General features: G+C 41.7%; 1 protein-coding gene across 1 annotated transcript in view; it reads left to right on the top strand.

The window, feature by feature from the left end:
• Positions 1 to 15,041, top strand: part of nrap (nebulin-related anchoring protein) — a gene marked incomplete at both ends in the record, with an annotated part of 172,762 nt that overhangs the window by 14,540 nt on the left and 143,181 nt on the right. Inside the window, 4 exons of the mRNA XM_084141430.1 lie at positions 13,703 to 13,811; positions 14,311 to 14,393; positions 14,689 to 14,793; positions 14,896 to 15,003. Coding sequence (XP_083997556.1) covers positions 13,703 to 13,811; positions 14,311 to 14,393; positions 14,689 to 14,793; positions 14,896 to 15,003 — 405 coding nt within the window. The remainder of the gene's footprint in view (positions 1 to 13,702; positions 13,812 to 14,310; positions 14,394 to 14,688; positions 14,794 to 14,895; positions 15,004 to 15,041) is intronic.

The following is a 15,041-nucleotide window of genomic DNA, read 5'->3' as shown; positions in this document are numbered from 1 at the left end:
TCCTTCCTTCCTTCCTTCCTTCCTTCTTAGAGGTGATCCCTGATCTGACCAGGTTGGATTGATGAAAACAAAATAGTCAATTGAATTTCACTTATCCAATCACTTAAGGCTAATTCAGAGTCCACAGCTGCAGAGCTGCGATAATATGGCAGCCCATTGTGACATAGCTACTCGGCTCTGAGACCGCCATCCGCGGGAGATGCACAGCCAGATACTGCGCACCTCCCTCAAAATTCCCAACAAACGCGGCGCCGCATACACGGCTTCTATTCATTTGAATATGGTGGCGGTTGGAGAATTGGCTTGAGCCGCGCTGAGAATTCAAAAAGTAAAAGTCAACAGTCCAATATTATAGAATATGGCTGTGTGGACACGTACACATTTGGACACTTTACTGATCTGTGACTGCCTCAAGAAGTGTATGGAGGGATGGATGCATTGAAACAAAATACTTAAACAAGTAAAGACCTGAGAGACTCCTTCCCTCATTGTCTTTCCTCCATGACCTAAGATCTGAAAGGACTTGTTTGGGGAACAGTATTGTATCCAGTTCTATTACCTATCAGTGGGCATGAAGGAAATGAGACATGGTTAGACAGATGCAATCTTAGTTTACACTATGGGCTTAATTCCAAATGTTATACTCCCACCCTTCCATTTGGCCGTGATCTTTATGTACCAGACAGGATAAATGTCAGCAATTAATCCTCTTTAATTAAGTACCCAAAGCTAAGTACACAAAACAGTCTGGCCCAGGGTTTCTATTAGCCGCTAATTGGCAATAATTAAATTGTTGCTGGCCAAATTGACCGGGAGAAAAAACTATGGTAGGCAGGCTGTCAGTGCTTCACCTTCCACTTTACAATGTGAGCTGGAGGCTGTATGCATTTTGAAAAATACTTAATTGTTTGAAACCTGAAAGTTTTACTTCATATTATGAGGCATGTCTTACCTTGCTTGAAAATCTGACCATAGAAAAGGAAATTATTCTATTAATATTTACATTTTAGTCATTTAGCAGACACTATTATCCAGAGTGCATACATTTTTCATACTGGCCCCCTGTGGGAATCGAACCCACAACCCTGGCGTTGCAAGCGCCATGCTCTACCAACTGAGCTACAGGAGGCCTATTAAGACTTCATAGGCGGCATGTAAGTTTCAAGTTTGGGGAAGCATACAATTTATCCTACCATTTCTACCAAACTGGGTGTCAGTTATGATTTTGTGTATTTTTGTGGACAGTTTCATTTAAATAATAACGTTTTCATTTCTCAAAATCATTGTCATGTGGTTAATCATAAAAATCTTAATTAAAATTGTACAAATATAAAAGTTGAAATTCAACACATTGCTAGAGCACCAGCCTCTGCCATATGGACACATTGATACATCGTGATAATTGCCGGCTTAAATAGCCTAAATAAGCTCATGGAACTCAGAGATGGCGATTTTATTTGATATTTTTAGACAATACAAAACATACACACGCAAACGACAACTACATCACACCTGCCCAGACCCACCTGCTCACACCCCCATCTCCAGCGCCTGCATCACTCTCTGCCACATTGCCTCAAACTGCACCATTTTGTTTCTCTCCGTCGTCCACACGCACTTTAAACATTCAGATAATAAAGCATTTAAAGGCTGACATTGGTTGATTTTAATACTTCTGACAGCCAAATGTCTAACTCCACCCATAACTTTAGGATTTTTTAACATTCCCAGAAGGCATGGATTATTATAACCTAATGAAAAATGAACCTGGTAATCTAATTAAATTTACTAAAACCTATGGGTTTAACCTTCTGAATGAATGATTAATGAGTTCCGAGAGCCGATCCGTTACCCAACAAAATCATTTCAATGTATTTAGCCTAATTGTTTTTATGACTACAGACAGTAGGCTATTATTCCTATTTTCGTCCCTGCATTAATTAATTTGTCTGCAAGTCTATTCAACATTTGGCTAAAAAGAAACCACGCCATTAATTAAGAACAGATATTTTTTTAAATCACAATGCAATGCGGCACATTGACAACTCAAATCTCTTTTAAAGAGCCTTCTAATATTAGACAACAAATAAATATACAAAAACAGTCCATTCGCCACTGGATTTCTTCAAATTGCTGTGCAGGAAAGGATGTCATCCACCATGCCTGGTCGCAGGCTCGCAGCTGGCTTCTCTCTGAAACCACACATCCATCTGAAGGACTACTAGAGTCCTGCTTCAGGCAACAACAAAAAAAATGCTGGCGGATGGTCCTGGATTTCAAAGAGAACTTGGGTAAATACAATGCCGCAATTACACTTGACATGTGCACTGACAATTGTCGAAAAATAGGCACGGGGGGCTTTTGGTTTCTCTCCCTCTAAAAACAGAAAGAAATAATTAAAAATAACAAACTGGCTTTATTTACCACAGTGTGAAAGAGTGATAGCCCCTCTATATAAAGTGAGTTTCTGAAACACGGAGTCCTCCTTTGCTGATGTGAGTCCAGCGAGGATAGGTAGGGGAAAAAGGTTGCCCATATTGAAGACCTGAGCTACTTTTTAAATGTATTTATGAAAATGTAGTAGTTTAGGCTTGGCCTATTTAGTAGGCTATTTCACAGCATAAAGCTATATTTGTCAGCATAAAGCTAAGTGACTCACTCATTCGTGGCTTAGGATCAAAATAAATAAGAGAAGAGCGACTCTCGGACTGAAACATTCACACCTCCGTTAATTTACTAAAAGATAGTCAATTTTGTGCCACAGTTTAGACTACCAATAGATCAGCGTTCTAACTACCCCTTGTGATAGTGTGGTGCAATGACAGAATGATGCAATTTACCACAATCTGTCACCATCTACCACAAACGGTCGCGGCATAAGCTCGAAACTTTTAAAGGTAGAACCACTGTAGGCTACTTCTATGCATGGTCAGGCATGAGCGCTCCCTCAACATTAACAAGACAGAGAAACCAGACCCATGCTCATTGCTTACATGGAGCACTCCAAATAAAAAACAATGAAAGAATGGACAACTCCTAAATCATGGTTATGAAATAAACTAAAACTTGTTTCTCACAAGTGTACTCTGCAAACAACATCCACTCTGAGAATGAAATTAATGTAACCAAATGATGGGGATTAACAACACATTTCCTACTGGTGACATATGTAATGGGGAATTGATCAAAATAAACAGTCAAACGGCAAACAATTCACATGAAATTGGGGGCATGCTCAACCCCTGTTTCCTGTAGTCGACAATCAGCTCAGAGGAACTTGAAGCTCTCGACTCGCTTCACTGCAGCCCGTCGATGTGGATGGGGGCGTGGGAGCCCCCCCCCCCCGTTTCCTGTAGTCCACGATCAGCTTGGTCTTACTGATGTTGAGGAAGAGGTTGTTGTTCCGGCCCCACACTGCCAGGTCACTGACCTCCTCCCTGTAGGCTGTCTCATCGTCGCCGGTGATCAGGCCTACCACTGTCATGTCATCAGCAAACTTGATGATGGTGTTGGAGTCGTGCGTGGCCATGCAGTCTTCAGTGAACAGGGTTTACTGGAGGGGACTAAGCACACGCAATTGAGATTGCGTTGTTTATGGATTTGTTGGGGCTGCATGCCAATTGGAGTGGGTCTGGGATGATGGAGTTGAAGTGTCATGACCAGCCTTTCAAATCACTTCATAATTACAGATGTGAGTGCTACGGGGCGATAGTCATTTAGGCAGGTTACCTTGGAGCTCTTGGGAACAGGGACAATGATGGTCAGCTTGAAACATGCTGGGATTACAGACTGGGACAAGGAGAGATTGGATATGTCTGGAGACAACTGCCAGCTTGTCTGCGCGTTCTTTGAGAACGCTCCCTGGTAGTCTGATTGTTAATCTGTTTAAACGTTCCACTCACATCAACCACAGTCAACTGGAAAAGCAGGGGCTTTAATGCAAGGTACAGTATTTTCCTCGACGCGAGCATAAAAAGGCATTTAGTTCATTTGGGAGTTCTGCGTCGCTGGGCAGCTCATGACTGGGTTTCCCTTTGTAATCCGTTATCGTCTGCAAGCCCTGCCACCTACGATGAGCGTCATAGCCAGTGTAATAGGATTCCACCTTCCTCCTATATTGTCCTTTTGCATGTTTGATGTCTCGTAGGAGGTCGTAGCGGAATTTCTGATATGTGTCCATGTCTGTGTCCCTTTCATTGTAAGTGGTAGCTCTAGCTTTTAGCCCAGCGCGGATGTTGCCTGTAATCCATGGTTTTTGGTTGGGATATGTTCTTATAGTCACTGTGGGGACGACATCGTCTATGCACTTGTTGATGAAGCTCGTGACTGTTGTGGTAGACTCCTCAATGTTATCCCAGTCTGTACTAGCAAAACAGTCGTGTAGCCTCGTGTCTGCTTCATCCGACCACTTCCGTATTAAGAGCATCACTGGTACTTCCTGTTTGAGCTTTTGTTTGTAAACAGGAAGCAGAATGGAGTCCTGGTCAGATTTGCCGAAGGGAGGACGTGGGAGGGCTTTGAACGCGTTTCTGTGGATAGAATAAACGTGGTCTAGAGTTTTAGCACCCCTCGTGGTGCAGGAGAAGTGTTGGTAGAAGTAAGGTAGGAAGGTTTTAAGTCTCCCCGCGTTAAAGTCTCCGCCCACCAGAAACGCTGCCTGTGGGTGAGTGGTTTCTTGTCTGTTTATGGCCCCATACAGTTTGTTGAGTGCCAGAATGGTGTTGGCCTGTGGAGGGATGTAGACAGCTGTGATAGTTACAGATGAGAACTATTCTCGAGTGACTGGACATTTGACAATAGAATGGAGGAGAGCGCCGTTTGGTTTTCTCACCTTAATTTCACTAGGACTCCACCTCATCTCCCGTGTTTATGCCTGCAGCATTTTGGTAGCCCATGGAACAAAATAATAGTTTAGGAAGGCATTGTGAGGGCCACCTGAACAAGCAGAAGGGTCATGAAGAGGTCCTGGACAAACTCTACCGTCAGGCTGTCCTCCATCAGGGTCATGTTGGCAGTGACCTCCATCAGGGAGGAACACAAACATACTGTCATCATCCTGCATCTGAACAATCTGCAGAGAGAGATGGATGGAAGGAGAAAGCAGGGAGAAAATGGAGAACGGGAGAGATCAGATCAATTGGAGAATATGTTTATGAACAATAATAAATATTTTAAACTTATGTTTCCAGGCTGTGAGAACAAATTAACTGTGTACTTAACTGTGCAGCCCAGGTCTCAGTTGATGCCCAATTTCACTAGGTAATGGTCCTGGGTCATCATGGCAATGCGGTTGAGCGCCTCCCCATCTAGCTGGAAGTCCTCCATCCCTCTACTTTGACTGAACAAAGTTATCCATCTACTGTATGTACACACACACATAAATAAGAGCCGATAGGTGAAAGGTGGAAACTTCAGGAGATGAAGTAAGGACTTGAACCCCAGCCCTCTAGTACCTTTTGAAGTAGGCAACACCCAGAGCAACCAAGCAAGCACTTCTTTCCAGGGGGTTTGTCAGGATGTGATCCACCTCACCGCCAGTCTGCTGTTTGATCCAATCATTGATCTCCTTCAAATCTTTAGCCTTGCCAAACAGAGCTTTAGGCTGCGGAGTCCTGAAGAGTCTCTCTCTCACACACACACACACACACACACACACACACACACACACACACACACACACACACACACACACACACACAACATGCCTTATTACACACACAACTATGCACATAATCATACCCTCGGAGTGATGGGCTCCTGGTGGAAAAATGTCAAATGTTACTACTTACATCCTTCATTATACCTGCCATGGCAACCAACATCGTTGGAGCTAGACTGGGAATCTGGAACCACACACCTGATGCTGACCTCTCCTGGCTAGGACACAGAATTATGGAGCACAGATTTAGAACACAATTCAAAAACCATTCAGCAATATAGTTTAAAAGACAGTTACATTATGTCAAAATAGTTATGTATACCTTGTAGGTTGAAATGCTGGTGTTCAGATGTTGAACTTCACTCTCCGGGCTTTAGCGTTGGTGAATGCTGCTATCAGGCCCTCTATTTCCAGCGTTTTTCTAACTCTGCTCTATTGAAATTATTGCAAGATCTGACAGCCGCTCTTGTGACATTTTAGACCTCAGGTAGGAACTCCTTTTCCCTGAGGCCACAGTTACAGGGATGGTGAGAAGCAGGCGGAAGGCGTTGCTTAATTTGAGATACAAATCAAGCATGTTCCGTATTTACACTGAGTGTAAAAAACATGAACACCTGCTCTTTCCATGACAGACTGACCAGGTGAATCCAGGTGAAAGCTATGATGCTTTATTGATGTCACTTGTTAAATCCAATTCAATCAGTTCAACCAATTTCTGTTGGTGTAAAAAGGCAGTCAGAGAAGGCGTCCATGTTCCTGCAGCTCTGGCCCAATATTCCATCCATCACTGCTTTTTTCATGTTCTCTACTGGATACAAAAATCCATACAGAGCAAAAAATATATATCTGGGTGAATCGATCATTGAGACTCACATTCTGTAGTAGTCCACGTGCTGATCTCTTTGTGACTCTGGAGGAGCAAGGGCTGGGGGTGAATCAGGCTCTGCATGTGAATTTGCATCTTCCTCTCTGAGCTCTCGCTCTGGTTCGACATCAGCGACCGCTGCGCTGCTGCTACTGCTTGCTGGTAGTACTGATGATGATGAGCCATCAACAGCAGCAGAGGCAGTAATGCTACTGGTTGAAGTGCTAGCTAGGCTAATGCTAGTGGTTGTTGAAGTGCTAGCTAGGCCTAGGCCTGTCACTGGGCTTGTCGTCATTGTGTCCTCTGCCTCGACGATGATGGAAGTATTGTCTTTTTACTAAAGAAATGCGTTAACTTAGGTCATTTTTTATTTTCTCTGCCCCGCTCTCCTGAAAGCGTCTCATCACAGAGTTTTTGCTGCAGTTTACTTTGGAATCATATCGCATGAAACAATGCATGGGCTGTCAGCACAGTCATGGCTAGAAGGGATCCAGCTTTTGTCAAATTAACATCAAAAGTTGATATTTTTAGTATTTTAGCTAGCCCTAACCCTTTTCCTAATCTTAACCTATTTCTCCTAACCTGCTACGAAAAGTCAACTCTAGTCAAATCTGGCCTTGAGCTGAGATTAATTTTTAATATCTATGCCCTGCTCATGAGGCCCCTTGATGATGTGAGGCCGGAGACAGTTGACTCTTCTGCCTAATGGTAAGTCTGCCACTGCAAAGGGGGTGTGGTGGATTTTAAAACACTGCCGCGCTAGACGCTGGGAAGGTACTCATGACTATCCTTAGCAGGAGGAGGCTATCGAGGAGAGGAGGGTTGTGTTCCAAAAGGCGCACTTGCGTTTTGCGTTCTCCCATTCTTTCAAGGGTGATCTTCCAAGAACACCTGAGAGAGCATACTGCTTAAAATCCCTTACATTTTTAAATGTACTTTGATGTGACCTCTAACCTAAACAGGAAACTGTATCATCTTGCAGCCGGCGTCAACAAAGCTAGTTTTTATGCTAGCTCGCTATGTCTGTTTACATTGTTGCCAATGTAGCAGTGTGAGCAACTAGTGCAATCAATTCAGTGAACATCTATTCCAGAATGGAAATATTTAACACGAATAACAAGTAAACAAGTTAAGAATCGATTTTCTCAGTACCTGTTAGTGAATGAAGCTGACACCAACCAGAATAATTTTATGTGGGGTCCTCCTCTCGCATATTGCTTGGTCTGCTGCTACATCGTTGTGGACGTACGACAGGTAAGCTTTCATGCATTATAGAGCATAGAAGCTATTTTGCTTACTGTTTAAGAATGATAAATAGCCAGAATAGTAGTGTTTCACTGTGAAGCTAATATTGCATTAGGACTGCTGGTGTTTTATTTCCAATTAGCAGGCTTGCATTGTGATAAATTCATACAACTATAACACCCATGCATATTATTAAATGACACTGATGTTCAAGATAGCTTGGTGTTTGATAACTAATATTGATAGGCGATATGATGCAATCTAACTAGATTAGAAGGCCTAGGCTACTTCATCCTAATGTAAGCTGCATGCATTGGATACAAAACAAACACTGGCATATCATAAAGGAAAACCTGTCCAATTTAATTATATGCATGCATATCAAACAGGAATATATATTAAATGAAATTAATACACCATTGTAATATTATGAATGCCTTTCTCTCTCCTTGCAGGAGATTAGACCGATGAACTGCAGCCCCCAGATGCCCAAGCCTCAAAACCAGAACAATGGGAAGACATCAACACTTGACATTTTTTATAAATATGATCCCTTATTGGTTTTCCTGTATCTGTGCAAGAATCCTTAGGACACAGTCCACCGTACAAAATACGTTTAAAGTTGTATTAGTCATATGTACAGGATAGACATAGTCCAATGAAATGCTTACTTGCAGGTTCTTTCTCGACAATGCAACAACAATAACAAATAAAAGATCATACGACCATAAAGTAAACGGCTCAGTTGAATAGAAAAAACATTTTAGCATCCCCAAGTGAGAGACATCCAGGAGATGAACGTTCAACATTCAAAAGCTTGTTCAGTACAGGAGGGCAAATTTTGTCATGACAGTCACAGGTTTTTAATACACAGGACAGGAGTTTACAGGTTTTTGTTCCAGCACTTCACTAACACATCATTCAACTAATTGTGGTCTAAATTGTAGACCATGAATAGTTGATCATGGTGTTTGTGCTGGGCAGGAATAAAAACCTGGGGCAGAAATCACCCACATCTGTATTTTAGAATGAGCTTAATATGTTATAATGAGCTGATAATTCTGCTTGATAGAGAATAACGTGTGGATCTACTTCTAACAGTGACTAAACTCCTGAGATAGTGATTTTTCTGGTGGACGGGAGGTCCCCAAGTTCTTTACATCTGTCTGGGTGATGAGGTGGGATGTGCTTTAACTTGAGGAGAGCCGAGCAGAAACATAAGGCCAAGGGGGGAGAAATTAACCTCAATGCTCAAATATCAGTGCTGGTTCAAGTTGCTGAGAACCACAACTACATTTGTTAATGTGCAATGGTTTTGTAAACACTTTTGCATATTCATAGCCTTGATCAAGTTGTCACCGATTTACTTTTAATTGATCATTTCATTATTCAAAACATTTTCATTATATGCAATGATGAAACACAAGAAACACGAGGGGAGGGAAAAAGTGACAAGAAGAAAGTTAGCTAATGTTAGGTAAACAGACACTGCATGCATGTATTGACTGATTATGGAAGAATGCACAAATAACTTGGCTGTCTAGCAAGCCTAGATTGAACAGAACACAGCCAGCTGCATTGCCTACGTTTCTTTATCAGATGTTCAAATGTCTGACCTCCAAACCAGTCGGGCACGACTGTTTTGTCCTGCCAAACCAATGTCATTGAGTGAAATGAATGCATCAGTTGCCATCTGTCCCTGAAAACAAATGGGGAAAAAAAGATTTACTACATTTGTCATTAGCTGGCAAGCAAGTTCACCAGTTCAGGATTAAAAAACTGTTTGGGTCTTCACAATTGACACTGCTGATTTTACGATTAGTTAATTTAGTTGTTCATCCCCAAACAGCTGATAACCAGGACAAGATCGCCTGCTAGCTAGCCATCGCTTCCGACGAGCTAACTTAGCTTGGCTAGCGGGCTGATAAACAGCAGTGACTCAACATTTTAATTCATAATTCATATGAAATAAATAATTTGTTGAACATTTTAAAATAATTTGGTGAATAAATAAACGTACTACTTAAATTTTACAAAGTTATTCCTTATTCCTCTGGAGCATTATCTCCCAAGCGGGGACTTCAGTCCGCCATTAATTCAGACGTTTTTTGGAATTTTCTCTGCATCACAAGGTGTTATGGGATAGCCGGTGAGGGGAACAAAAAAGTATGCTCCCATGCATGTTTTGTTTTCCAGACCTCACAAGTACACTTATAGAACTTCTGGTAAACTCAGTACATACTTGTCTTTTTGCGTTCTTATGTTTAGAATCGCACTTGAAAAATAACAGTTGACTTCCGTACTCGCTATACACTCAAAGTACACTACCAGTCAAAAGTTTGGAAACACCTACTCATTCAAGGGTTTTTCTTTATTTTTACTATTTTTTACATTGTAGAATAATAGTGACAACATCAAAACTATGAAATAACACACATGGAATCATATAGTAACCAAAAAAGTGTTAAACAAGTCAAAATATATTTTATATTTGAGATTCTTCAAATGGCCACCCTTTGCCTTGATGACAGCTTTGCACACTATTGGCATTCTATCAACCAGCTTTATGAGGTAGTCACCTGGAATGCATTTCAATTAAAAGTTATTTTGTGTAATTTCTTTCCTTCTTAATGCATTTGAAACAATCAGTTGTGTTGTGTCAGGGTAGGGGTGGTATACAGAAGGTAGCCCTATTTCGTAAAAGACCAAGTCCATATTATGGCAAGAACAGCTCAAATAAGAAGTCCATCATTACTTTAAGACATGAAGGTCAGTCAATCCGGAAAATTTCAAGAACCTTGAAAGTTTCTTAATGTGCAGTCGCAAAAACCATCAAGCGCTATGATGAAACTGGCTCTCATGAGGACCGCCACAGGAATGGAAGACCCAGAGTTACCTCTGCTGCAGAGGATAAGTTCATTAGAGTTACCAGCCTCAGAAATTGCAGCCTAAATGCTTCACAGAGTTCAAGTCACAGACACATCTCAACATCAACTGTTCAGAGGGGACTGTGTGAATCAGGCCTTCATGATCGGATTGCTGAAAAGAAACCACTACTAAAGGACACCAATAAGAAGAAGAGATTTGCTTGGGCCATGAAACACAAGCAATGGACATTAGGCCGGTAGAAATCTGTCCTTTGGTCTAATGAGTCCAAATTTGAGATTTTTGGTTCCAACCGCCGTCTTTGTGAGACGTAGAGTAGGTGAACGGATGATCTCCGCATGTGTGGTTCTCACCGTGAAGCATGGAGGAGGAGGTGGGATGGTGTGGGGGTGCTTTGCTGGTGATACTGTCTGTGATTTATTTAGAATTCAAGGCACACTTAACCAGCATGGCTACCACAGCATTCTGCAGAGATACGCCTTCCCATCTGGTTTGCGCTTAGTGGGACTATTGTTTGTTTTTCAACAGGACAATGACCCAACACACCTCCAGGCTGTGTAAGGGCTATTTTAGAGTGATGGAGTGCTGCATCAGATGACCTGGCCTCCACAATCGCCCAACCCCAACCCAAGTGAGATGGTTTGGGATGAGTTGGACCGCAGAGTGAAGGAAAAGCAGCCAACAAGTGCTCAGCAAATGTAGGAACTCAAGACTGTTGGAAAAGCATTGCAGGTGAAGCTGGTTGAGAGAATGCCAAGAGTGTGCAAAGCTGTCATCAAGGCAAAGGGTGGCTACTTTGAAGAATCTAAAATCTGTTTAACACTTCTTTGGTTACTGCATGATTCCATGTGTGTTATTTCATAGTTTTGATGTCTTCACTAATATTCTACAATGTAGAAAATAGTAAAAATAAAGAAAAACCCTTGAATGAGTAGGTGTGTCCAAACTTTTGACTGGTACTGTATATTTATATTTTAATACAGTAATATCGGTTTTCATTTGAAGCGTCTTGATATCCTTCGCTTGTTATGCAAAGAAATGGGCAGCTACAGTGGGGGAAAAAAGTATTTAGTCAGCCACCAATTGTGCAAGTTCTCCCACTTAAAAAGATGAGAGAGGCCTGTAATTTTCATCATAGGTACACGTCAACTATGACAGACAAAATGAGGAAAAAAAATCCAGAAAATCACATTGTAGGATTTTTAATGAATTTATTTGCAAATTATGGTGGAAAATAAGTATTTGGTCAATAACAAAAGTTTCTCAATACTTTGTTTTATACCCTTTGTTGGCAATGACACAGGTCAAACGTTTTCTGTAAGTCTTCACAAGGTTTTCACACACTGTTGCTGGTATTTTGGCCCATTCCTCCATGCAGATCTCCTCTAGAGCAGTGATGTTTTGGGGCTGTCGCTGGGCAACACGGACTTTCAACGCCCTCCAAAGATTTTCTATGGGGTTGAGGTCTGGAGACTGGCTAGGCCACTCCAGGACCTTGAAATGCTTCTTACGAAGCCACTCCTTCGTTGCCCGGGCGGTGTGTTTGGGATCATTGTCATGCTGAAAGACCCAGCCATGTTTCGTCTTCAATGCCCTTGCTGATGGAAGGAGGTTTTCACTCAAAATCTCACGATACATGGCCCCATTCATTCTTTCCTTTACACGGATCAGTCGTCCTGGTCCCTTTGCAGAAAAACAGCCCCAAAGCATGTTGTTTCCACCCTCATGCTTCACAGTAGGTATGGTGTTCTTTGGATGCAACTCAGCATTCTTTGTCCTCCAAACACGACGAGTTGAGTTTTTACCAGAACGTTCTATTTTGGTTTCATCTGACCATATGACATTCTCCCAATCCTCTTCTGGATCATCCAAATGCACTCTAGCAAACTTCAGACGGGCCTGGACATTTACTGGCTTAAGCAGGGGGACACATCTGGCAATGCAGGATTTGAGTCCCTGGTGGCATAGTGTGTTACTGATGGTAGGCTTTGTTACTTTGGTCCCAGCTCTCTGCAGGTCATTCACTAGGTCCCCCCGTGTGGTTCTGGGATTTTTGCTCACTGTTCTTGTGATCATTTTGACCCCACGGGGTGAGATCTTGCGTGGAGCCCCAGATCGAGGGAGATTATCAGTGGTCTTGTATGTCTTCCATTTCCTAATAATTGCTCCCACAGTTGATTTCTTCAAACCAAGCTGCTTACCTATTGCTGATTCAGTCTTCCCAGCCTGGTGCAGGTCTACAATTTTGTTTCTGGTGTCCTTTGACAGCTCTTTGGTCTTGGCCATAGTGGAGTTTGGAGTGTGACTGTTTGAGGTTGTGGACAGGTGTCTTTTATACTGATAACAAGTTCAAACAGGTGCCATTAATACAGGTAATGAGTGGAGGACAGAGGTGCCTCTTAAAGAAGAAGTTACAGGTCTGTGAGAGCCAGAAATCTTGCTTGTTTGTAGGTGACCAAATACTTATTTTCCACCATAATTTGCAAATAAATTCATAAAAAATCCTACAATGTGATTTTCTGGATTTTTTTTCTCAATTTGTCTGTCATAGTTGACGTGTACCTATGATGAAAATTACAGGCCTCTCTCATCTTTTTAAGTGGGAGAACTTGCACAATTGGTGGCTGACTAAATACTTTTTTTCCCCACTGTATGTATTTATTTGTAGTCACTGTCATATTAGTTCTGAAGTTCTCGGCGGTCACAGAAAGACAGATAAACATCTTGATATTGTGTTTAGTGGAGATCGGTGTTTAAAGTGACAAAAAAACAAAGCATCTAATGACGTAATTAGCTGTTCTACGAGTTGTCTGAGGCAGTCGATAAATAACATATTCTATTCTTACTTACAATAAAATTGACTCCAATGACATTATTCACCATTCGTTTCCTATTGGGCAAAACAAAACGCAACCAAAACAAACTGCTTTTGGGAAACTGGGACCTGAACAGTTAGCTAACTAACTCATTGATCCTGCTTTCTGGAACCGCCCCCATTATAATGATAGTCCTTAGTTGATTCTGTGTGCATTGTGATTCACCAGCAGGACTATCAGGCTAAGTTTGAGGAGAAGCAGACCTACTCGTACTCCGGCACCATCACCAATCAGGAGATTGTGAGCATGTCACAAGCCCAAAAGACCATCAGTGATGTGAGTATCTTCCTTCTTTGTATAACAAACACACGTCTGAAGAGAAGATCTAAAACATAATAAAATAAAAAAGTGATTCATTTTGTATTGAATTTCAAAAAGGAACATAGGGAAACATAATAATATAATAATATGCCATTTAGCAGAAGCTTTTATCCAAAGCGACTTACAGTCATGCGTGCATACATTTTTGTGTATGGGTGGTCCCGGGGATCGAACCCACTACCTTGGCGTTACAAGCGCCGTGCTCTACCAGATGAGCTACAGAGGACCACAAACATAACACATAAACACACATAACGAAACAGAAAGAACACATAACAAAACAGAATACTTTTGATCTACATTAAATTGTCTAAAATGGCCCCTGTGATTACTATAAACTTAGTACAACTGCATTTGCCCTGCTATTAAACAAACTAAACATTTAAAGATTTTGCCATACAAGGCAGGTACAGGTAGGTGCTAAATATAGATGAGTACAATATGTATTCTATCGTAAGTGGAGTACAAAAGGGGACATGAAGAAAGAGTGACACAATTTACCTCTGTGGCTTACACCTCCCATATTCTACATAGACTGGGGGCTCCCTGGCTTCCAACCAACATGAAAACAACCCCCAGACAAACATACACATACCTTTATCATAGTTATATACACACACACCTCCACCTTGTCAAATTTGCCTATTTAAGGTGGTTCAAAATGACACAGAAAACACGTAGTTATGGCATAAGGAACGTTCCTACACTTGTTATTCAGTAGTGGTCTGACCATGTTTGTGTCATAAAGTGTGGGGACATACTGTCTCCTAGATTGACAGGTCAGGTACACTGAGGAATATGATTACAATTTTTGTTTTTGTTTCTCTGTTATTCAGGTGGAGTACAAAAAAGGACACGAGGAGAGAGTGTCAAAATATACCTCCATAGCCAAAACCCCTGAAGTGCTTCTGGCCAAAAGCCAAGGACAGATCCACAGTGATGTAAGGCATTTATTACAAACCCTACACAATCTTATTATGCTTTCATCCAAATGCAATTATGTCACTTTTGGTGTGTCCATGACGTAGTATTTTCCCTCTCAGTATGTCTACACTGAAGAGTATGAACAGCAGAGGGGTAAAGGCAGTTTCCCTGCCCATCTCACTCCTGGCTACCAAGTTTCAAAGAAAGCCACAGAGATGGCCAGTGGTGTGAGTAGAGGAGACACACACACACACACACACAAACA

The sequence above is a fragment of the Coregonus lavaretus genome (genome assembly GCF_964263955.1).
Source record: "Coregonus lavaretus genome assembly, chromosome: 25".
NCBI classification, from domain to species: Eukaryota; Metazoa; Chordata; class Actinopteri; order Salmoniformes; family Salmonidae; genus Coregonus; species Coregonus lavaretus.
Note: the sequence above shows the minus strand (reverse complement) of the source record. Positions and strands in the feature narration are given on the sequence as shown.